Source organism: Sebastes umbrosus, chromosome 21 (assembly GCF_015220745.1).
Source record: "Sebastes umbrosus isolate fSebUmb1 chromosome 21, fSebUmb1.pri, whole genome shotgun sequence".
Classification (NCBI taxonomy): Eukaryota; Metazoa; Chordata; class Actinopteri; order Perciformes; family Sebastidae; genus Sebastes; species Sebastes umbrosus.
Window position 1 is genome coordinate 8,560,064 of NC_051289.1, and position 26,334 is coordinate 8,586,397.

A 26,334-nucleotide genomic window follows, 5' to 3' on the forward strand; every position below is an offset into this window, starting at 1 on the left:
GACAGCGGGAGGCAGAATCAGGTCATATGGGATGCTACCACAGCACTTTATTTCTCCCCTCTCTTTGTGCCTAAACGTCAGCCCACAATCTGGCAATGGACGGTAGCAATTTCCCCGGGGAGCTGATATCAATCAGACCCTGTTGAAAGGCTGCCTTCCCAGTCATCTGTAACAGCAAGTCATCAGCCGGGGAAAGATGGAGCGATTGATTAGATACATCATTGACTCTCATTGCATTTAGGCCTGTAGAACTCATACGGGCCGGTGTGAAATAGGCTGCTTGCTTTTGCTGGCCGTGCATCTTTCCTCCCATCAGTGGAAATGGAAAAAGAGGAGGATGAAATACAGCCTTTGTTCAAGTCTAAAAGGCTCTTATCCTACGTAGTATCTAAACAGATCTGATAATAACTCCTTGGTGCTGTAGTTAATCTAAACCCTAATTGGATTGTTAAAGTGACTTTCTATGCCGGCGTTCCAGGAATGAAACTGTAAATCTGTAGAATAAATCACCGAGATGCACTGCAACGTGCAGCGCGGCATTACTCAACACATGACATTTTCTATAACACTTATTTTTGCTTGACCAATGAGCTACAAAATTGAAATTCAATACACCAGGCTGTTGCTGCGTAACATACACAGCAAGCAGTGACTTGCAAAGTCTCATTCATCACAGAGTGTAATGTGCTGAAACCGTTTCAAAGTTAAAGGAATAGTTTGACATCTTGGAAATAAGCTTATTCCCGTAGTAAGATGAGAAGATCAATACAACTGTCATTGTCTGTCCAGTAAATATGAAGCGGGAGGACCGTCCCGACTGTCAGGAGATGGTTAGCTTAGCATAAAGACTGGGAAATAGGAGGAAACAGCTAGCCTGGCTCTGTCCAAAGGTAATCTGTTTACCAGCACCTCTAAAGCTCACTAATTAACGTTACATTTTGTTTGTTTAATCAAACAAATAAAGTGTAAAAAGATCTGGGGTTTTACAGGAGATTTTGTGTGCTAGACTTCATGCTAAGGCTAAGCCAATCATCTCCTGGCTGTTGCTTCATTTTTAGCGTACAAACAGAGCGACATCAATCTCCTCCAGGCGGCAACCTCCGGGTCTGAGAAGTGAAGCCAATGCTGAAGTGCCTTAAACTTGCATTCTTTCTAGCAGCCAGCAGGGGGCGACTCCTCTGGTTGCAAAAAGAAGTGTGATTGTATAGAAGTCTATGAGAAAATGAGCCTACTTCTCACTTGATTTATTACCTCAGTAAACATTGTAAATATGAGTTTATGGTCTCAATCACTAGTTTCAAGTCTTCTTCAATACAGCATGATGTTCATTTAGTAAATGATGGTCCCATTTAGAGTCAAATAGACCATAAAGCAGGGTATGCTTTAGGGCATGGCTACCTTGTGATTGACAGGTCGTTACCACGTACGTGTGTTCATCTTACCACTTTATATCTTTCACAGTGTGTTTTCAGTTCATGCAAGTTAATTATAACCTTTTTGGTCGCCTAAAAATGTCTTATTCAGCGTTCGGTTGTACTTAGCTCCACCCTCTCGTGTCACTTCTGGTTGCAAAAAGCCAAGACGGTGACGACCAAAATCCTGAACCAGAGGCTTCAAAACGGCAGTCCACAAACCAATGGGTGACGTCATGGTGACTACGTCCACTTCTTATATACGGTCAATGATCTCCTCCAAATCTCAGCTAATTTTCTTGCTCAAATTAATTTTTACAATTTATCAAATAACAATCAGTTTATACAAATTTCCCACAATGTTAAACAATTCCTTTAACACTATTCAAGGTTACTTTCTTTGCTTGGTTGATTGAACAGTTGGCTGCGCTGGCTACAGTATTGTTCTTCTCATGTGATGGGATGTTGTTTCTCTGCAGACCTGCTCGGTTTGATTACACACAAGACAACTGATCAAAGCAGCAAATGTGAGCCAGCTCTGTCTAACCTGAGAATAAGAGCGCCCTTCCTTTCCCTTCCTCTCCTCCCCTGGTGCCTGACTTCCTCTTGCCTCTAGCAAAGGGATTATCAGGTGCCTAATGACACGGTGGGGGCCAGAGGAAGGTCAGTTCCCCAGCCTCAGGCTGCTGATGTGTGGGCAGACTGTACAGCCTCGCTGGCCTCTGTTTTGCCGGTGGAAGGAAGCCGCAAATCAGATCAATTATAGCCTGGTCTCGATCACAACATAAACAACGCCTAATGAGGATTTAGCTACCTTCTGCTGATGCTATCAAACAAAGGCAGATTTGCAAGTGTGCCATCAATTAGAAAGGGTCAGTTAACTCATATTCAAATTAAAATCACATCCGGAAAAGATAATGCACATATTATTGCACCCTTAAGCTATAAAATATAATGAAAAATTGCCTGTATTTACATACTTGCTGTGATTAAATCACAATAGCAGGCAGCCTCCTACTGCTTATTCATCCATATGGAGGAGCTGCATGGAAATCAATCCAAATGTGATGTGTGGACACTGAGTTAAAGATCGATGGTGAAATGGCACTGTCTGCTCATCAGACAGCATTCTGGCTGGTTGTACTGTTACACTAAATATTACAATGTGTTCAATTGACCTCTTTAACCACATGATTAAACTCTCGGCTCGTCGATCCAACATATTAAATCACAATGTTTCTTCTTAAGCAGAGATCAGCTGTGAAAAACCCTTAGAATGAAAAGAATGACAACCGTGTATAATTAATAGCTCCAGTCTTGGCATCTTCCTGCTGGAAATCAAGATTATTAATCCAGATACAGGTATTAAGATATGAAAAGGATGGAGGTAGTTTTGGCTTCATTTTAATAATAAATCGCTGTGACTGATAATAATGCATTTAGCATTGAGCCCTGGTCTTCACACGTTGTTCCTGACCTGTTAATCACCCACTCTGGCCACAGGACACCCACAACTCTTCTCTCTCATCTCTTTGTCCTGGCTCGCTCTGCCCAGAGGCCGTGTAAAATGTTTTATTTGAGCTTCTAATCTGGGGCGAAGCTACAGTCGGTTAAAAAAATGTCCCCCTAGTTGCCATGGTTGCCATGCGGTAATTGGCTGCAGTCAGAGACACTTAACTGAGTTGAAACACTTCTTCATGGTACAGCCTGCAGCGGTCATGGCTCTCCTCTCTGTTTTTATCTCTACTAAGATTAAGGCTTAATGTTCTCAGGACATGGAAAATTAACAGAAGCCATTTATTAATGTTATGGCTGTCTTGATATGAAAACACTGTCAAAAGATTTCTATTTCACCAAGATGACCCTTAAAAGAGATCTGAAGCAGATCAAGACAGATTCACAGCAGAACTGTAAATTAATTCAGATAAATAATATCTCAGCAGCGTCTTTTCTAACCTACATTTATACTGTATATACAGAAGAAAAAGTGGTAACTTGAGGTCACGCATTAACTGTAACCATCCTACAAAGAGGGACTGAATACCTTTGAACAAATGAGCTACAATGACGTCCTACATCTCCATGAAAACTGCTGATTCTTGCTTTTTCTAAAGGTTAGCCCTATCCATCTATCTCCTATTGAAGTGCCACTTTCTAGTACTTGCATCAATATAAGTAATAAATTCTTAAAAGCTAAAACTCATATGATTTTGTCGACTAACTGATTAGTTGATTTAATCAACAGATCTGTAAAACATCTTAAACAATCACACAAAAGCGCCACTTTAAATCTTGTGTTTACCAGAGATGTGCTCGTAAGTTTCTTGGAAATAGGTCATTCAGCATGAAAAAAATGACTAATTGACTAAAGAAATCTTAGTCGACTAAGACCAAAACGACCAATTAGTCGACTCATCAACAAGATATAAGGATTAAGAATGTTTAACCTTAAATGTTGCATCCTTTGCCGTCTCTACAGACTCTTTCCTTGCAGCTCATGGGGCACTTCAAGCCCTTTGGACTGACAGGTGCAAGATTCAACTGCCCTTTTGCTTCAGACACGAACATGAACCTGTGCTCTTTGCAAATATCACCTGCTCGTTGCACAGCAAGACAAACAAAGCCTTGTTTGTTTCATCTGTTGCAGGAGTTTGATTTTGTTTGCAGTGACTGAAGATAGTCTTTGCAAATTAAAAAAACACTCCCCTGAGATGATATCTTCACATGTTGAAGCAGTGTGCATGAGGCTGTCAGACAGATACCGTGAAGAAGAAAACTTGCACTCCTCAGAGACGTCACTCATGTTCAACACAACACCTCGGTCTCAATCTGCTTTCATTCAGGATTTCATCACTCCATAAGAAAACAGCTGCACACACTGGTTTCATCATGTTGTGTCAGAGGCATCAAAGACAGCCTGGTATATGAAGTCTAGGAGGACTGCGCTAACAGGTTCAATGGTTCAATAGACAAATCACTCAATGTCAACTACAACCAAAAGGAATTTTGTAGGAAAGGCCTTCAGATGAGACAGAAAACAAAGACCATGTCAGAAACTTCCACTCAGAGTTGTTTTGCTCTTAAGCCAGACATGATCAAACAGTCTCACGGCAGTTCGTGAAAATAGTCACAAAATTGAATGTATTCGATTTGTGTACGTAGTCTCGAATTCCCCTTTTGTTTCGTGATGCTCAGCATGACTTTCAACAACGTATTTTTCATGCTTTTTCAGTCCAGTAACACTGGAAAAACAAGTTCCGCTCCAGTCTTTTCAAAATAAATCAGCTTAGTTAGGTTTAGGAATAGATCGACTTGGTTAGGCTTAGGCAACAGAACTACTTGGTCGCGGTTTGGGTTTAAATAACACCGGAAGTTCCATAACTTAAAGCTGAAGTAGGCCAGATTGGAGCAAATATGATTAAAAAAAGTTATTTTTATAAAACGGTCGCTATATCGTGACAGTAGTACATGAAAACAGGTAACCTGAAAAAAATCTGGTTCCTCTGTGTCCTCCAGTGCTCCAAACGGCATCTGCAAGATTTCACAGACCGAAGGAAAACAAGCAGTAAGAGCTGACCTGAGGTCTGCTGTCCAGCTGCCGTCTATGAGAGCCGGCTGTCAATCACTCGCGAACTCCGACCAAATGGTCAAACTAGGCAGCGCTGATCAAATATTAATCAATATTATGTTACGTTAATGCCTATTTCTCACCTCAAATGTTTTCAGAATCATCTTGTAGCGCCAGTTTAGCTGTAAAATGAGAAAGTGTGTGATGCCGCCGCCATTGTGAAATCTGGTGAAGGAACGGCAAGTTCCAGTCACATGACCAGAGCACAGCCAATAGGAACACTCTCTCAATGAAATGACCTGTGATTGGTCAAAGTTTTTTTTTTAAATTGGCATCGTTTCTGAAGCTGCAGCACGTTTCTCCTAATTGAAATGCTTTGGACCGTTGCAGTACGTTTGCCTTGTCGGCCACGGTAGTTCTCGCCTCAACCTTCCTGATGAAAAAAAGACCGTCTCATGTACTGGGTTTAAAGTTATAAATCATTAACGTTGAAATAAATGCCATCCAAGTTTCACATACGCAATCAAAACAGAGTTTAAATTACTGAATAAATCACATCTGACAACTCATTATTGTGGCAGACTTTGAATCAGAGCCCATGGCAGAGAGCGAGAGAGTGAGAGAGAGTCTGACTGTGGATGAAAATGTTTGAAGTGTCTCCCCTTTGCTTCGAATTTGCTTTAACTTTAATGGGCCTAAATTGCAGTAACTCAAAATCCCAGGATGGGAGAGGCAGATCTGGAGCGGTGCCCACAGCTGTGCCCACTGAGAGAGGTGGAACAGTGTTGGAGGAGAGGTGGTGACAGTTGGAGCTAAAGCAAAACACACGAGGCCGAACTCAGAGCTATGAGGCACAAAATAAAAAAGCTGATGAAACAATGCTCTCAGTCAGCTAAATGACTCTTTGCTAAGCCCCGCCCCCCTTAGTTACTGTTGCTGCTTTCGCTTTCCATTCCATTCTAGAACGCAGTTTACCATGACGACAGTGGCAGAACAAAAACAACTTATTATTTCAAGCCGTTATAGTCGTCAGTAGCGCGTTTTATATGCTCACGTCAGCTAATGACGCTAACGAACGCTAATGAACGCTAACTCTGTGAGCTAGTAGAAAATGATGCTTCCAGCTAACTTGATTAAAAACAGAACCCTGTAACAGAGTCTTAAATATGCACTTGATGCCTACATACATGACACCGTGCTAAAAGACTGAAAGAGGCTAAAGCTGCATATTAACATCCTCATCAGATCCATGTACAGTATAGAAGACATGTACATTACGCTAGTAAGCCATGTAATTAAAATGTTATTTGTTCCAACGTAACCTTGTTTGGACATAGACTGTATATAAGAAGTGGAAGTAGTCACCGTAAGGTCAACCCATTGGTTTGTGGACTGCCGTTTTGAAGCCTCAAGTTCGGCATTTTGGCCGTCGCCATCTTGTTTTTTGGGCGTCAACATCTTGATTATTTGCAACCAGAAGTGACACGAGAGGGTGGAGCTAAGTTCAACCAAACGCTGAATAAGACATTTTTAGGTGACCAAAAAGTTCAATGACGAAAACACGGACAACTCCCAGAGCAGACAACGCCGTGGTAGCGACCTGTCAATCACAAGGTAGCCACGCCGGATAAATATATACGTGACGGAAGACTTCTCTCATTATTTTCAGGAACATAGCAGGCGAGGAGCTGTTTTTGTCCCGAACCGATGCTCTTGTAATATATTTAATGTTCAAGAAGTTTGCGCGACGAGTCAAATCACCCATGAAAGGACTCAAATACGTCAGCAGCGGAGTCTTGCGATTGATTCGCTAGCTCGCTGCAGTGTGACTGCTTTCATTCACAACACAGCCATACCAGCATTATTCCTGAAATGCTACTAGGTTGGGAAATTGTCGGTACAGATTTCCCTGAATATCGATCCCTGCTTCCAATCACACATGACCCCATGCAGGCAATGTTCCTGAACATTTCAGGGATGGACTTCATGTGTGAAAGAGCTCGGACAAACGCCATTGAGGGGAAGGGTTTATCGAACAGTCAGCTGCATGGTTCAATCATGAATTTTACATCCGGTTTCTAAAAAAGTTGGCATTCAGATTAATACAAAATATCTTTTTGTGAACAAGCGATCGAATGTGAGCTAGAAAGGTGCGTTTGAGACTCACTGGGTATCTGTTGGATCTTGTGGACCACCACAAAGGCATCAGACAGGCCCACCTTCACCGGGTGATTGACAGAGCTGATCTGTGAAACCTCAATGGGGATCTGAAATAGAAGAGGGGGAAAATCAATTACCAGAACCATGGCGATCTGTCTGGGACCGGCTGGAAAAATAGAAGCAGGCTACACCAGTTTGACAGCACTGACAATTCAACCAATTTATTACGATCTCCCACAGGAATCTGCCGAGGCATTATGCAGCTTCAATGAGCATATGGGTGTATCTTCGGTGCCACAGATGGGGCTAAAATGAGCAACAACTTTGTGAGGACTGATTTATATCTGAGAAAATAGACTAAAACTAACATTTATGGTCCATTCCAGTTCAATCTGGTATGTTGATTTTACAGAGTTAAACTAAACAAAAGCACAGTGTCTTCGGGGTGAATTCTCAAGGTAAATGAGATGGAGTAACCATCAAGAAACACCTAAAAACTCAAGATTACATGTAATGGTCGGGTTGCTCCTTTTAGACTAATAATAGCAGCGTAATGAAACACCTATTAGAAAAAAAACAAAAACTCCAGCAGCTCTTCTAATATGTGAAAATGACAAAAGAGGCCTCCAGTCATAAAAGAAGCAGCCCCGCTGTTATAACCATCGCAATTATGATAGATCATTACTTTGTTATTGCAATTTCACACTCCTACAGCAGCCTCCGTTGGATAATATTTTTCATTACCGCCTCGTTTTCTCTGTTCAATTAAGTTGTTTATCTGCGCTTTTTGGGGAAATTTGGAGATTTATAGACATATAAAATCCTGTAACATGATTACAAATAATGTTGCAGCCAAATCAAATATATGGAAACATTATGAGCACATTGAACGTATTATATTATTATAATTAAATGTATTATTGTTTGTCGTGTAGGCATCACTCTTTTGTATAATGAGTGAAAACATGTGGACACGGGGCTGCAGTTAGAGAGACATTTTAAAAAGGCAAAAATAAGAAACAAGGAAAACCAAGAAATTTGTGTGAGCTGTGTAATTTGGGAGAAATGGAAAGTGAGTCCCATTTTCTTTTGTTCTGTAATGATGATTTAAGAATGTTGATTTTCCATGAAATGTCTCCCCAAACCCCTGAAATAGTCTGGTGCGGTTATTCTTGTTTGATTGTAATGTAGTTGTTTAATTTTGGTGTGTTTAAGTTGGCTAAATGTGTCTCAAAAGCCTGGAAAAAAATGAGTTTAGTTAGTATTTACTCAGATTTATCCAGTCTTATAGTAACTATCAGTGATTTATGAATTTTGCTGTAGACAATGAAGGCCTAGAAATGTAATTATGAACATTGTTCAAGCCTGTTTTCTTTATTTCTTTTACTTTTTTTGTACAGAAAAGCCCTCCGGATCTGTCTTTTATTAATTTATGGTGTATTGTACGCCAGTGCAGGCTGTGCATAGGACAGTGTGTGCACAATAATAAAACCTTTATTCATTCATCCAGACTGATAGATAGATATGACAGTGTATTAGGGCCATTGTAGGTTTAAAAAAGTAATAATTATGGAGACAGGGAGAGGGGAGTAATATTCAGAGAAAAAACTCAGAGATTAAAGTGGCAAATTTACTAGAAAAAAAACGCACAAATTTGTGAGATTATAATGTAAATTTACGAGACACTGTCTTAGTAACTCACAGATACTGGTATACCGATAACATAGGAAAACATTTTTTTAAGAAAAGATAAAGAAAACTGATTTGATAGATGAGTCCTGACCTCTTTGTATGCAAAAACGATCCTGCCGGTGTTGTGCAGCGTCGCCTGGAAGGTGAAGCTTCCCAGGTTGTAGTTGTCCTGCAGGTGAACATGGTCCCACTGCACCACCAGAGCAGTACCTAAAGCAGAAACAACCACATACAGCTCATTACCACATGAAAGACCACACAGAATCACCCAGATTAAAAGAAAATACAAGTGTCATTCATAGCTACTGTCACACTTTTTTACTTTCTAACACTGACTTCTGTTTCACTGCTTTTGAAATAACATCTCTACTGTCTCAGATCTACCGTGACATGAACCGCTGACCGGACTGTGAATATGAAGACATCAATGCAACAATCATGTGTGTAAGGCGATATGTTTTTGAGGGATTATATCCTGGCGTAGGCTTCATTTCCCCCTGTGGGTGTGAGGTGATTGACACTGAAGTAGCGTGAGCACTGATATGAAAACACCCGACTGGAGAAGCATGAAAACGGCAATAAAACCGAAACTTTTTTGAGAAAAAACAAATCAAGGCGTGACGGTTACTGTGATGGATTATGAAGCGACGGCAATTTTCACAACGGTGAAAGTTTTTCATACCGTGCAAGAGCGAACAACAGTTCTGTAAATTACGTCTTTTTATAGTATAGAGAAATGTTTCCAGCTACGCTGGCTGAGAGCAGTCAGCAACTGAGACAAAGAAAAGCAGAACGGCAAAAATTATGACGCTAATTTAAAGAGTGAGTTCACCCAAATTACAAAAGGATCTTGAAGGTGAACGAACCATTTAAACGTGGATGCACACAGTGTCTCAGACAGGAGTGCAGGACTGATCCAGGTCTAGTGTTTCCTGTTATAACACTGCCAAGCATCTTAAAGACCTCTAGAGGCAGACTGAATAACTGAGCCTACGAATAAATGAATGAATGAATAAATAAGTATGAGAGTAACTTTAAAAGCCAAATGCCATAACTAAATCACACTTGACCACAAGTCATTAGGTGTTGCCTTAATGTGGGTAAGCACTAAATTAGCAGCAGACTCGGGGGACTTTCAGCTCTACCCTCCAGGCCTCACATTACTTTTAACACCGGTTTGATTTACCGTGGACTTTGGAGAACCTATTGATGTGAAAGCCATTCCCTCGTCCGAGCTAGTCATTTGGCCGGGCGCCAGGGCAATAAAGGTTTGTTAACACAACTAATCAATTTTTCCGTCACATAGCCAGAGCTCTTCTCCTCCAAAGTAAAGAGATTTAGCTTAGAGAGGCGCAGGCGTCTGCTCGTACAGGAAACCCCATTGTAAATTAAATGTGGTATGTTTAGAGTGCCTCTGGCATTAGACATGGATGTTGCATGTGTTCAAGGAGGTTACATTAGACTCTCTGGCACTGTTATGAGTGTTTGGATGGGGAGTATAAAGAGTTGCTGTGTAACGCATTAATGAGGACAGAGTTTAGGTGGATACCAGAGGGACGACCACAGCGCTAAATAGCCGCTACCTTAAGGCACAGCGTCCTTACTCAGTCAGCACAAGTTAAGCCTAATATAAGTCTGCTTAAAATGCATTGAGTTCAGAAGGGGAGGCTGCGTGCTATCTGGGGCTTCCTGGCTAAAAATACAGAGTGGGGTGAGGCGGCGCAGAGGGAGCGCACACTGGCCTTGTTTCTAATTCCACTTACAAGCTTAACATGCTGTATGAACTCAAAACAAACAAATCAAATCTAGCTCTATTACGCAAGCCCACCCTCTGCATGGTGAAGTAACTTAGAGTGGTTTAGGCAGAGGTTTTCTGGTTTGTGGACTACTGTTTTGAAGCCTTCGTCATTTTGGCCGTCACCTTCTTGATTATTTGCAACCAGAAGTGACACGAGAGGGTGGAGCTAAGTACAACTGACGCTGAATTAGACATTTTTAGGCAACCAAACAATTACGTTTCATGAACTGAAAACACACTGTGAAAGGGTTAAAGTTGTAAGACGAAAACACGGACAACTCTCAGACCAGACAACGCCGTGGTAGCGACCTGTCAATCACAAGGTGCACACACCCTAAAGCATACCCTGCTTTATGGTCTATTTGACTCTAAATGGGACCATCATTTACTAAATGAACATCATGCTGTATTGAAGAAGACTTGAAACTAGAGATTGAGACCATAAACTCATGTTTACAATGTTTACTGAGGTAATAAATCAAGTGAGAAGTAGGCTCATTTTCTCATTGTCTTCTATACAATCACACTTCTTTTTGCAACCAGAGGAGTCGCCCCCTGCTGGCTGTTAGAGAGAATGCAAGTTTAAGGCACTTCAGCATTGGCTTCACTTTTCAGACCCGGAGTTGCCCTCTGGATTTAATACACCTTTGTTTACATGTAGCCACATATACGGTATGCATCTCCTTTGTCCAGATCACAAATGTGATTACGTCCGCCTTCTTTTAGTTTAGTTTAGCAGTTTAGGTACAACAATTAGCGGTTAGTAAAACCAAGCTTGCAAGCTTACAACTATTCGTAAACTTACACAAATACATGGATTGGTGAAGTTTTATCGTCTTCATGGGCTCTCATCTTCATTGCTCACCCTTACATAAAAATATCTCATCACCCACACAGTTAATCCTGTGGTTGAACTGATCAGGGATCAGATAAATGCCTCAACAGCTCAGTGAGATCAGGTTTTAATCCATCTTGAATGCTTCTGGGATGCATTTACACTTTTTTTTTTTTTTTATAGATCAAACAGCTATCCGCTCCGACGATGCATGAAGTGACTGAGTGTAAATTGGGTATTTGATTGCTCTAGGGTTGATGAACAGCACTTTCAGGCTCAAAACATTGAACTTCTTAACATAATAAAGAAGACATTTTAACGGGATCAGATGACAGGGTTGCGGCTCCTTTAGGAGATAGAAGACTTGAAATTAATCCTTGAGTAATGGATAATGCTTGTCTGGTACGGTAAATTGTTACAGCAGACTTCTATAGTTGTGTTAAACTATCCATGTGTCAAATTTGTCATACGGGCTTTAATAAGAGGTATTTGCTGTCATTATGCGCCCGCTGGCAACAACACTTAAATTCAGAAGTCTGCCAGGTGCTGAAGCACTTCACTCATCTATAATTGTGCGCTATCAAACTTCAGGATAGTTTTACAGCACTTGAAAAACTCATGTCTTAACCACATGTATTCTTTATTTAGCAGATTATAATTAACACAAAACACTGTCGCTGTGAAGTCTCACACAATCCTGTTTGTGTGTCCAGAACAAACAAAACGTCTCTGCTGTGAACGCATCATCAAACTGCTCACAGTCTGGAGGAAAGAGGCTCTCACTCTCCCACAACAGAACGGACCGTACAGTTGTTATGCTGTATCGGCGGGACATTGACTGATGGACAGTGTGTCGAGGAGCAGGCGGGCTGAGAATTGATCAGCTGCCAGTTTGGTTAAAGTCTGATGAGCTCCACTGCAGAAGGTCACACGGTTGGTCAGTCACTCTGCTGCAGAGGGAGGGATTAATGACGGACATGATGGATAACAACCATCACAGATGGCAAAAGAAAGGTAGAGAGAGTGAGGAAGGGCATCAATTTAATTTAAAGTGAGTAAGTGGAATTTAAGGGGATGTTACAGAGGTCATGGAGGGTTTCATATAAATCATTTACTGATTAAGACTTCCTATTTTGTGAATAAATGTCTTCAATTTCAAGACAATTCTGTGTGAATTTAGGGGTGAACATATTGATACACACATACATACATGATACAACTTTCAGAGGTTGTAACGGGCACAACTTTTAAAGCTAGAGTGAAGATACTGACATCATATGAAAGTAGAAAGCCTAATAAATCCATTGGTACCAATCATGTCATACTAGCGTGTCGCGAAGGAGGCTAAATAACGCTCAAAACTTGTGCTACATTTTTGCGAGGAGAAACTGTCTAGCTCTTTCTTTACATAGCTGGTCCGGCTGCACGTGTTTGTTAGTGCATGTAAGTCCCTGTTTGTGTGTGCCACTGGCTAGCTAATTGCCGCCGCTCTGCACTGCGCTCATACGTCGGTTACAGCTTGTCACGGAAGCATAGCACCCACCCTGTGGTCTTTCTTTCAGTATTTTTTTGGAGCTTGTTACCACACAGTCGGCTGTCCTTACCAGAATTAACAGCTGGTTGGAGCCAAAAGGGAGTACACACTAAGGTAGAAATAAAATTAAATGGCAAACTGCTGTTACCGTTGTCGAAGTAGATGACAGTAGAGTTTCTGGAGACGCTGGGGTCAAAGTTTGCCATCAGAGGAGCGATGTACTGTGTAGCTGTTAGCATCCGGTGGACCACATCACCTGTGTAGATGAACCCTGAGGAAGAAACAGAGACAACATATAACTTTAGTACCTTGAATTCTAATTTAAATGGAAATAGCATTCTTATGTTGTTAAAATCCTCAATATATCACTTATACCTGCTATGTTAAAGTGTTTTTACCCTAAAAACCAACATCAATCTTCTCTCCCTCCGTCCCCACCGTCCCTTCCTCTGTTAAATTCAGGAAGAATATACGTCTGCCCTCCAGTCCAAAGTTAAAAGCTCCTCATCAACCCACAGCCATCACCTCCCTCTCTGTCTCTGGCCTCCTGCTGCAGGCTGCGAATAATTAGCACCATTATCTTTTATCAAAAACAGAAGGGCAAATCTGAGGGGCGTAAAGGGAAGACATGCTGAGTGAGCAGTAAATATATTATCGTGGGCCCATGAGCCGTCTTTTTACTCTCCTGGTGTACTCCTTAACATCCTTATGTGTGTGTGTTTTACTCTCCATCATCAATCACGGACGCTAACGAAGAAACCATGACAACAAAAAGGGATTATGTTAACTTTTCCAATTTATGCGTCCCTTCAACGAGACACAATTAGATCTCTCCACAGAGAGCGACGTGCTCAGTCAACACAGACTGGAGCTGCATCATTTAGCAGCCTGTAAACATGGTTATTAATGGAGTCCAGAAAAGGGGGGAAAACGCCCACTATTCATCACGAGGGAACCGTCTTCACACTCGTGACAACAGAATCAAACAGCCTCTTAATTTCCCTGCTGACAAGAAAGTTTAGCAAAGTCAGCTGCTATTTAAGGATTTATGTATTTTTAGTTTCTCACTCTGACTTTGCCGGAATTGCAAAAAACAAACCTGAACATGCACCCTTTAAATCACGTTTTACTCAGAACAAAGGGAACGCATGGCATTTGGGTGAGACGATCACATGCATCCAATATAATTTACCTTTGAAGAGCAGTTTGAGGAATTAATAAGACACTTACAGTGACTGTATCTTGAAAAAAGAAATGACAAAAGACATGCTTTTCCTTTTAAATAATTACTCTTGTTAGAAAATTATTCTTGCAACAGGAAAAGGGAGCATCTGTTTTTTCCCTGATATTTCCACCTTTGTTTCGTTGAAAGTTGTGAAACGGCAGGATTTTTTTATGAAGACAGACAGAGTTGTTCAAACATTTAAGACTGGTTGTAATCTTCTAGTGTACCTACATACACATGCCTTAGCAACTACTAAAGATATGGTCTTTTCTGGACAGGAAATAATTATATTCAAATACGTTTGAAATGAAATTTGTCCACGGAAATCCACGTAAGTAGGTCGGGGTTTTGGATGGGTCAAACGAACACAGGACATTCACCCAAGAGGCCGCTGTTCGTGTCACATGTGAAACTAAACTTCACACGGGAAACTAACTTTTTTTTTTACCAAACCTAACCAAGTAGTTTTGTTGTGTTTTTGTTGTATTTTGTTTCAACTTACAACGTTAACCACATGTTTAAATCTGTTTAAAAGTGTGACCATAATCGAAACGTAATTGAGAATGCAGTTTAGTTGTATGGGAACGTAATTATGTAGAAGAGAGGATGTTCTTTCCATACAGACAAGAGAGTGGCATCATGTTTTTCCCAAAATATCGAACTATTCCTTTAAAGGGCCAGTGTGTAACATTTGGGGCGATCTATCAGCAGGAATATAATATAATATTCATAACTATGTTTTCATTAGTGTATAATCACCTGAAACTAAGAGTTGTTGTTGTTAGCTTCAAATGAGCCCTTCATATCTACATCGGGAGCGGGTCCTCTTCACAGAGACCGCCATATGTTCCGCCATGTTTCTACAGTAACCCAGAACGGACAAACCAAACATTGGCTCTAGCGAGAGCCTTTTGCCTTTTGACGTTACCTGAAGGCCACCGTAGTTCTCCAACACGCTTGTCAAACTGCAGTAACGTGAGCCGCAGAGTGCAAAAATCGCTAGCCGCCATTTGACTTCCGTTGCTCCTACAGTAGTGTTATTATGGTAAGGATGGCCTCTGAGCGAGGTGAACGGCGTTACTACGGTTTTGCACTCGGTGGCTCACGTTACCACAGTCTTGGAAACGGAGGAGTGAGCGGAGGGGTACTCAGTTGATGCCGCAAAATCCTACACACTGTACCTTTAAGTGTTAAACATGGAAACTATCTAACTCTGAAAAAGCCCTCCACCTCACTTTATGATGGACATTTTTTCAATTATGTTCAGAATATCACAATAAAAATCATCAAACAGCCCAAAGTAAGAAATCATTCTCTTTTGAAGGGATCTCTTTGCTTTGTTGCTGAAGTTCAACATAAATGCAGTATATAAAGAAGCTGCCTGAGGCATATAGGGGGGGGAAACCAGCTCAGGAAGAAAAGAGGATTTTTGGGAAAAGTCTCATTGAGGCCGGGCCCATAAACCCCCATTTCATGTCACCATATGTCTTCCCATGCAGTAGGCTGGCTATAAAAACACATCCATCACTTTGGAAACTAGGAGCAGAGCATATCATGAGGGGAATCTATCTTCCCCTAAAGACCTCCCTGCTCAGGATTACCTCTATATAGAGCACTGTCAGCACTCACAGTGAGAGGAAGAGCAGGGGAGTGAAGATGTGACTCTATTGTGAAGTCCCGACTGTAGAGAACTCCACCTGGACTGAATGAGCTAAAAGATTCGGTCCTTTAAGGCTTACGAGGAGGAGTTGCCACGGGTTAGGATTTATTCCTACCAAAAATGTGCCAGAACTATTTTTATATGCTTTATATGCTTTTACTTATGGCTTCCTACAGTGGGCTTACACGTTGAGAGCAAAAGCAGCTGTCAGTACACAGACAGTGAGGGGAAAACAAAACTAATAAATAATATCTGTTATTTAACTTGCCCAGTTAATTACATACGTTAAGACAATTATTTTTGTATTACAAATTTTCCGAAATGCTGTGATTCATTAAGCAAATGAGGCATTATCTTATTAAATATGTGTTAATTTGCATTCATTTCTAGAAATCTGAACATTGGATAAAAATTATTGTTTCATTTTGTTGAAGTCAAAGGTTTTTAAAATGAGAAAACGGCCTTTAAAGATATGGATTGTAAACATCCATACACTTTACAAGACTACAGGTGAATAGAGTAAAACCTTTTAACTAATAGATATCACCATGAAACTTCCCCAATTGATTATTTACGTTAAGACAGTTATTTTGTGTATTTCACAACATTTTATGTTTAAATATGCAAATGAGGCATTATCTAATTCTAACTTTTGGTGAATTTAGGAGAATCTACAGACACAAATAGACAAAGTTTAGTTAAATAAACACCTAAATGTGTATGTTGGATGTTTTCTTTCCACTAGTCTGATAGAAGAAGACATGTTATGGAAGATAAAATAGCCCAAATTTTCAAAATTGACCAGTGCATACATTTTTTTTCAATAATGTCAATTAGTGTTTGATGTGGTTTTACTGAGCAAGGCTAACTGTTTCCCCCTGTTTCCAGTCTTTATGCTAAGCTAAGCTAACTGGCTGCTGGTGGTAGCTTCATATGGAAGCAAATAAGCCTGTTTCCCAAAAAATGTCAAACTGTTGTTTTAAACATGTAAGTAGTCTAGTAATCTTTTATTTTTGAGAGCAAACGTATTAATCATCTTTTAGAAACAAATGTTTAAAAGCTGCAGAGGGGTGTACTGGTGCTTTTTGTGCTTGCAGGACATGCAGATAAAAGCACTTTATGTCATGGTAAATAAATGTAAAGAGGATAGAAAACAAAGAGGCAGGGTTGTTTGGTCTAGCGGCCTAAATTCAGGTAAACATGAACATAATGCTCCGGTGAAACTGGCTGCGTCTGCACTTTCTTTTATCTGATTGTGGAGCGACGCAAATCAGCCGTCTTACATTCCATCTCATCTCATATTTACCCAACATTCAACTCAGGCACGTTTTTATCTCTTTCTTTGGCTTTGCTTTGTGCTATTTCTCTTTTCACTTTCAACCTCTAAAGCTTAGAAATCCCCTTGACCAAACACACACACACACACACACACACACACATGGAGGGTTTTATGTCTGCTCTCTATACCAGCAATCTCCTGAAAACACAATACAACTTATTCGACAGTCTGAAGAAAATCAGACAGCCTCTCAATACACTAAAGAGGTGAGAGCCGCGGGGCGCTCAATAGAGAGGCAATTCATCCATTATGGCCGTCACTTACAGCAGAGGGAGACTGGACTGAGGAGGAGGAGGGGAACCTGGGGAACAGCACATATAAAGAAATAATGAAGAGGAGTTTGAGGTTGAGAAAGAGGTTTTAGGAAGAGCAGGGTAATTCTTTCCAAGTTCTGTTTATGTGTGCTGCTATCCAAAAGCGCCGGGCTGTGTATGTCCAAGAAAAACAAGAGCGGGAATTAGCAGACCCACCGGACTAAAGCTTCCTTTTATTGGACATTGTGTTTAGACAAGGCCTTTGTTCCAACGTACTGAGCTGTGTTTAATTTACAGGATATTTTCTGTTTATCGCAGCTGTTCAGAGCCGGATCACACACACATTTGATTTAGTCTTTTGTCTTTTAAATACCAAACTACAAGGTTTTTAATCTAAATTAAACGTCTGCTTTTTTTGTTGCTGAGTGATACAAAACCACACTGAGTCAACCTAATACCAATCTATCATGTCATACTGAGGGGAAATCATCTGGCACACATTAGTTTAATGTTTCACAACTGTGATTTCTTTGGAATACGAATTAAGTGCTATACAGCATGACTGGACAAACAAAAAAGTAATTCGCCCCCCAAAAAAAAGTTATCATTCTTGTCACAACTCTGTCTCAAAGAAATAGTGTTTATGCCGGGAAACATAATTACTTGGATTATATTCAGGGGTGATGTTCTTTCAAGTAAATGCTTAATTTCTAAGAGACGGTGTTGCTTGCCATAGGCAGTGGTGGAAGTAAGATATTTAACTTCAGTAAACGTAGTAATACCACAGTAGGGCTGTGTATTGGAAAGAATCATGATGATACAGGGGTTACGATTCAATATACTGCGGAATAGTGTGATACTGTAAGCAAGGCGATATAATCCAAGTTTACTTTTTTTATGCAATCAGAACAGTGAGATCTGCATTTCCATTTATCACTGTCCTTGTTCTTTGTTAGCACTACTTTGAGAAGGCACATACGCTGCATCTCTTTGCAAAAGACATAAAGTATTTCCTGAGTTAATCTTTGCATGTGAACTATTAAAGTTCCAGTGTGTAGGATCTGGCGGCATCTAGCGGTGAGGTTGAGATTGCAATCAGCTGAAGCCTCTCCCATGTGCCAAGTGTGGAAGAACTAAAGAGGCCGATAAAAAAATGTGAATGGCCCTCGCTAGAGCCGGTTCTTGTAAAGGGTAGTGTAGGTCATTTGGAGAAGAGCTGGTGCATAGAGTGTGTGTGTGCCAAGCCCCCAGGAAGTGCGCCGGTCGTCGATCCCGACTTTTGTAGTGGCCAAACGGCGGTACTGCAACTTCCGTGTCAGTCACTTGATGCATTGGGCCCAAAAATACTTTTTCCCATAGATTACATTGGGAAAGAGACATCTATGACTCAGTGGATAATTTTTTTGAGGTGAATCAACTTCCCAGTATGAACACTCTAATAGCCCTTATTTAAATCCTTACGTTTTTAAAGTTGTAAAACGCACTAATAGCTGAATCCAGAGTTATTTCCCTTCCTCCGTTCATGTGAGTGAGAACCAGACCGAGGCTGGAGCGCAAGCCGTGACCCCTTGACCAAGTCATGTGACCGAGCGGACGCTACTCTACTACTACTACTATGGTGGACTCCGTGGAGAGAGGACCCGCTCCCTATGTAGATATGAAAGGCTCATTCTAAGGTTTGTTTTTCAGGTGATTATGTTCTCCTTTACTCGTCTCACACATGTTATGTATTTGGTGTGTTACATATACAGTAAATGCTTGTGATCACCAATTATCTGGATAACGACATATGATTTGATATGATGTTATCATGTGTGGTTTGTATTCTGGTTGCACAGGGTGACAGATGGCCCAGTAAACAGCACGCCACAGCTGGATATCCGTCGACACAGCTGGCGGTGGTCAGATCATGTATCATCATCATTACTGGTATTCACAGTCACTACATGCCGTCCACACGTCAGTCAGTTCATTACAACACCTGCAGTACGCTGACAGTCACTGTAACGCTCCTGACTGTATGAATATTTCTCCTCTTTGTTCATAGCATCCATTTATTTTTAAAACATTTCTAGTTATATTTTTAATGTGTTCTGCCTTTTTTATTATCATTCATGCATCAAAGGTGTTGTAGTCTTTTGAAGTGACTCTGTAATGTTTGAGAGAATATCAGTTTTAAAGTGTTAAAGTAGCAGCGTGCATTGATGTCTGCCATTGATGTCATTTTTAATACTACCACTGGAGTAGGGATGCCACTAATGCTTATTTTCATCATCAATCAACCTGTCGATTATTGTTACGATTAAGTGATTCATCGTTTAGTCTATAAAATGTCAGAAAATGGTGAGAAGAGTTTAATTTTTAAGAATATAAAACAGATAAAAGCAGCAAATTCTCACATTTTGCAGAAGCAGGAAACAGTAATTTTTTTACATTTTGCCTTGAATTGATTATCAAAACTGTTGACGGTTAATTTTCTGTTGATCAGCTCATTAAATAATCGTTTCATCCCCAAATGGAGGGTGCCAAAGTAGCTTGAACTTGGCTTTAAATCGGCACAAAAACAAAACAATCTATGTTATCAAGCAAATTGTGTCAGAACTGAGCCTTTAAACCTTTAATATCTTAACAGACGAGAAATAGATTGTTTCTAATATAAATAAACTTGTGCTATGAATTCTCAGAAATCATTCATCTAGAATAATGTGTCTTATTTTATCTTGTTTTGAGTAGATCTTCAATGATTAATCGATTAATTGATTAGTTGTTGTCCACTATTAAATGAATCACCAACTATTCTGATAATCAATTAATCAGTTTGAGTCATTTCGTAAGAAAAAAAAGTTAAATTTCTCTGATTTCAGCTTCTTAAATGTGAATATTTTCTGGTTTCTTTAGTCCTCTATGACAGTAAACTGAATATCTTTGAGTTGTGGACGAAACAAGACATTTGAGGACGTCATCTTGGGCTTTCCCCATTTTTCTAGACCAAACAACTAATCGATTAATCAAGAAAATAATCAACAGATTAATCGACAATGAAAATGATCGTTTGTTGCAGACTTGGTTTATAAGGTATTTACAATTATTTCTCAAAATTCGTAAGTTAGGTTGCATTTGAAACAGGTTAAAATAACCTTATCACACTGACCAAGATGGAGACTTTTTGCAGTGTAACTCTCAATTTACTGCATGCAATACCCATAAAAATGTACATAGATTTCATATGTTTGACAAGGCTGCATGCCAACCCCTTCATCGTTAATGTGTTTGAGACCTGGCCGCTGTTCTGTTTAGAAAGTAACCGTAACGCTAAAAATACAAGACTAAGTGCAATTGTAACCCTGCTGCTGTTTCGTCAGTTAATAAATTATCTTTTCCAGCATACTCCATATAGAAAAAAGAAATATTTGCTGAAGTAAAAACAGTGAGTTGCTGACAGCAAAGAAAGTGAGGAGAAAAGATGGTCCAGTGGGCAGAGAGAGGACGAGCTGATTGATAGGCCCTGAAATGGAGGGATGAGAGGAGGGGTGTCTCGGAGACAAAAGCCCCAGAGGCCTGCGAGAGGCAGATAGCTGCCTCTTCCTCCTCCGCCTCGGTCTCCTCCCTCCATCTCTGTCTGGAGGAATGCAAATTGTTGTTATCACCCCTCTGGTAGCGTCTGAGAACCGTCCACTACATCACACCATCATCTAGTTTTCTAAAGCCAACTCAGCTTCGCCACTGACGGAGGATTGAAGTGGGGAAAATGAGACGGTGTTGATCATGACGATAAGAGACACGGCAGATTATTTCTTTATTATTCCAAGTGGCAGCTAAACGCAGCGCAACATCTCTGAAATAGTTGGGTAAGAGCAGGGCTTTAGTCTTTGATGTGATAATAGCCGGTTGGGGCTGTTGTGGTTTCGCCGTCAAGACTCAAGTGGAAAATTGCTTTGCACACTCTGGCGAACACGTCTGCTGAGTCACGTGTCAAACACACACACATCTCCTGATACCCCCACCTCCTTATCCATGTCTATCAGGGTGTGCTAGGCCACTTGGCACAGCGACTCCTGTTTCCAGTCCAAACCCATCGGTCTGGGTTCTCTTCCAGTTCAGTCTGGTGTGGAGCTGCTGGTGCTGAGTGTTGGGAGTGGTTTGTTTTTGTATCCCCCAGTGTCTAGCAGACTGTCCCGGAGGTGAGAGCTGTAACTGGTCTTGTATCAGACTGATTTGCTTGGCTGGCAGAGTGTCGGTGGTGGTTTTGTGCTGTGGTTTGTGCCAGACGAATCTTTTCAACAACCCAGTATCTGAAGAAATAACTAATTGTTTGATTCTTTTCTGTATTCAGGAGTGAGATGTCTTTGTTCAGTAGGCCACGCCATACTCACTCACAGGTACACCGAGTACCAGAAACACATGCAGACACACTCTTCTTCTCCATTTCATAAATGCCACCGTACGCCAGACTCATTTACCACATTCCCTCCTAAACCCAGCAGCAATAAAAACTGTCTGTGTACAGTCTTAATATGCCAAGCACATGCAGTAGATCCAACAACAACACTAATAACTACCATTTAGAGAACAGTGTTCACTTACCACCAGTCGCCACGGTGATTTCACGCAGGAAATGTCCATAAAAAGGGAAATCGAAGGACAGATTAACTCTCTGTGAGGGGAAAAACAGACAGATGACCTCGGTCAGAAAGACAGAAGCAAGAGGAGGATCAGAGACTGCTCTCATCTTAAAAACAACCAGAGGATTTAGATCAGAGGAAACATGTGGAAAGAAAATCTCTTACTGTGGAGCAATCATTGAGTAGAAATACAAAATTGAGATTTAAAGATGAATGTACATGTGGTAAAAATATATATATACATATGACCTTTATTACATAATAGTACAAGAAGAAAGAAAAATGTCTTTGTGGAAATGTTAATGTTGATTTATGAGGAGTCAAGTAATAATAGTATTCCTAATGGCATTTATGGGTAAATGTATATTTGCATATATATATAAATCTCTATTATATGGAAGCCCATTCGTGCTAGGAAAGGAAAAAATAAGGAAAAGTTACAAATTACAAAAATAAAAATACGCACAGAAAAGTTATGTTTTGGCTTTTAAAGTAATTACTAATCAATTAGTTTTAGCCAGGCTAGCGGTCTGGAATTAGGGATGCCAATGTTGTAATGACTTCTGTCTCAAGCTCTCTTTTTTCATTCTTAATACAACCATGTCTGTTGTATTCATTTCTAACACTACAAATTAGGGGTGGGGGAAAAATCAATACAGCATAGCATCGCGATATTTTGCGTGGCAATATTGTATCGATACACAGACGTCAAGTATCGGTCTCTTATTATATAAACTATTAACCGCTTAACAATCTGACAGCTGCTATTCTGTCTTTCAGAGGTTGTATTGGGCTCATTGTACGATTGGTACCAACCATGTCACGTTAGCTTGTTGGGAAGAATGCTAAATAACACTCCAAAGTTATACTAATATTTAGCAAGGAGAAACTGATGAAATGGACATTTTCATTTCCTTTGACCTCTGACCTCAAGATATGTGAATGAAAACTCTGAGATGAACAGAGTGAAAACTGTATCTTATCAGATAAAACAGATGTTGACAAACACATACATCACAATATATCTTTTCGCAATACTCAGCATATCGCAAAATGTTTAAAATTACAATAAGATCGTATCGTGACTTAAGTATCGTGATATCGTATCGTGCAAATACCGTATTGTTCCAACCCCTACTACGAATGCCTTCCAGTAGAGACTGTCTAAAGACTGTAAAATGCGTGCAGTTATTATTCCCATATTTAAACAATATTGTGTCTCCCCTCTCAATGACGGACGGCTTTTCATCAGTGAGGTGGTTCGGAAAAACACATTTGATTTCCGACATGGTAGGACAAACTGATTCTGTTTGAGTATAATCTGACCCTTAGTCTAAAAATTGTGACACAGTATTAAATTATTAGATATGTTAAAATTGTGACTCTTTCTTTCATATATCATACATTCATTCTTATAATCTTAGACCTAGTCTCTCCTTATTTTTACTTACTTAACTTTTTGACTTTTTTTCTTTTCCTGCCAGAAATGGGCTTCCATATTATTCACAAATCTCTTGATGGGAATTAACACATAATAAAAAGGGATTCAAGAAAACTACAATATCATAAAATTATTCTTGGACCAAATGAACAACAAACTTCTCAAGCATATTACCACAAATGATGGTTTATGCATTCATTATTTACTCCGTGATCTGAATATGTTACAGTCACATCAGACCACTGCCAGAAAACGTTACGGAGATAGACCGTCCACATTCAACATGCAGCTATGACCCTAGATTATACCGGGGGAGTAATCCTGTGGCAAACCAAACTGAATCTCACCAGACTATATGGCCAATCCAGAGCTTAACTTTCCTACAATCCTGTGATGAAGTTGACCTCTGCGGCTGTGTTTTCTTTTTACGACCTTATTGGCCAATTCCTTTTCGGTGTCGGGGGGCCAAAGCGTTGGCGGTCAGCAGCGCCAGGAGGGAACATGGAAGCTCTCTCCAATCCCGTTCCAGCTCAGAGTTTTATGCAGTTTCTCAGGACTTTAACTGCCATCATTATAAACTCTATTTGTTTAAAATGTTAGTCTGCTGACACGGTGGCTGCATTTCAGCACAGATGGTTTTCACTTCTTCTTGCACTGCAATCTCACGATGAAATCATGCAGGCAAGTTCTTGACTCTGCATTGCTTGGCTGGACATTGCATTCACTTATTAATTCATTTTTTTTAAGCCAAAGTCAGAGAAACCTCCCACATCCCTCCTATACTGCCTGGAAGAAAGGCCTCGCCTCTTAGTCTGGGCTACAAAGAATAGCTTGCATCAGATTGTTTGGTTCAATCCATCATTACATGACTGAAGGTACAGCAGCAGAATGCACAATGTGAGACTCTACTCTATCTCCTCGCCAGCTATTGTTCACCCCGGGTGCTTTCCTCGGTGACTGCCCGGCTGCCACGCTGCTCTGTCTCTCCAGTCAGTAACGGCTGCCTTGTGTGACCTCATCAGTATGCACCTCACATGGGTCACCTGCTTGTGCAGAGCTGGAGGGAGGGAAGCTTTTAAACTTCACTGCAGAGGACATTTTTAACGGCAAAAATGCTTAAAGGAATAACTTTTTATATCATATCTTCATGTTTTTAATGGTAGAGGAAACGAACAAACCGTATTACAGTAAACATCTGTAAAGTCATGTCTTTGTGGTGACATATGCTGTAATTACTGTAATATTTTAGTCATAGAAATAGAATAGGAGAACAACGGACATTACCATTGAAATCAACGTAGCAGAATTGTCAGAGTGGCGGCCTTTTTTATGTGTACCGTTGCTATTGCAACCGACTTGCAGTTGACTCACTCATGCCGGCGTGTCATGTAAAACAACAGCGTCGGCGTCTAGTGTGTGTACGTGTAGTCACGCCATGCCGGCTGTCCCTTTTAGAAGTAAGTACAGTGAGAACATTTTTTATAAATTGGCCTTAATAGACTTCAATTTGGCTCTGTGACTACCTCCGCTGCCGAAAGAGCAGCAAAGCAACACACTTTACAGCCCTACTGATGTGTGTTGTCACCATAACAACTAAAACAATTGTCATTTTTCTTTTGTACTAGTCAAATTACCACTTCAAACAGTTCAATGTCTGGTTCGCTCCTATTCTATTTCTATGATTTTAGCATTTAGCAAGTTTGTCCCATAGTCTACGGACAAATATACACATCTACCTCATACAGTAGCCTACGTAGACATATGGAGTATCTCTTCTTTGTGTTGTTGGCATTGATTTTATCTTTCTGTTGATCTCTGAGCCCACATCAGTGGCTAAACTAACTGGTTAGTAGGCACCAGTAGCTGATATGATTGGCGTCATGGTGTTTGTGTGTGTTTGCAAGAGAATTACATCTCCAAATGCAGATTGGTGTTGAAAGAAACAGTTGAAACAATCAAAGCGTGACTCTGAGGACACACATGGGGGCTGTTGCTGCGTCACTTAGCATCTTAGCTGCAGATAAGAGCAAGTTCAACTGGAACTTGCAGTGGTTTAAAACAGTTAAAAGTTGAACCTGATTTCTGTGTTGAAGAGTTCAGCTGAACGGCAACATAACAGCAACTAAACTACGTGTGTGATGAAGTTACCTTATGAGCAGAAATGCTTTTTAACAGCGCTGTATATTCACTCGGGAATGTCTTCATAAATTTCATTCTTGCGAAGGATCATAACTTTTAAAATTCATAAAACGATCAGAGCTGCAGAAATCTGCTAATATACTGAATTCCTTGACCTTAAACCTCTGCTAATAAACAATAAATGTCTGCAGCAGGTTTCAGGGCTCAACAACAAGTATTGCCTGCTTGCCTGGGACAAGTAAAACGCCACGTCGGGGTAGTAAATCTAGCAACTCACTTGCTCAAACGATCCAGTGGTAAAGTTTTCTGGAGCTGATGATGGAAGTAGCTAAGGAGTGAGCCATTTCACTTCCTTCTCATCTTTGTTGAAAGTTGCACATGCGCAGAATCGATCGTGCACAATCAGAAAATAGCGGCGGGCAAAGACAAAGTTTATGAGCTGAAGCGCAAGCGAGCATTTCCATTACCGTGGAAACAGTTTAGTAAGGTGGTGTTGGAGCATGTGGCCAAAACTCCAGATTAATTTACATTAAGATTAAAGATGAAAGTTTACTTTAGTCTTTGCTGTTATTTGATCACCACTGAAATAATTTGTATTGGGGCAAGTAAAGACTGACTTTGGGCAAGTAGATTTCTGACCAGGCAATTGGAAAAA

General features: G+C 40.4%; 1 protein-coding gene across 2 annotated transcripts in view; it reads right to left on the reverse strand.

Moving 5' to 3' along the window:
• The window catches only part of LOC119480423 (plexin domain-containing protein 2-like), a 111,599-nt gene that overhangs the window by 22,925 nt on the left and 62,340 nt on the right, over positions 1 to 26,334 (reverse strand). For both annotated transcript variants that reach the window (XM_037756612.1, XM_037756611.1), the window contains exons 4-7: positions 22,062 to 22,131; positions 13,148 to 13,270; positions 8,924 to 9,042; positions 7,148 to 7,247 (exon numbers count right to left, since the gene is read on the reverse strand). In XM_037756612.1, the coding sequence (XP_037612540.1) occupies positions 7,148 to 7,247; positions 8,924 to 9,042; positions 13,148 to 13,270; positions 22,062 to 22,131 (412 nt within the window). The remainder of the gene's footprint in view (positions 1 to 7,147; positions 7,248 to 8,923; positions 9,043 to 13,147; positions 13,271 to 22,061; positions 22,132 to 26,334) is intronic.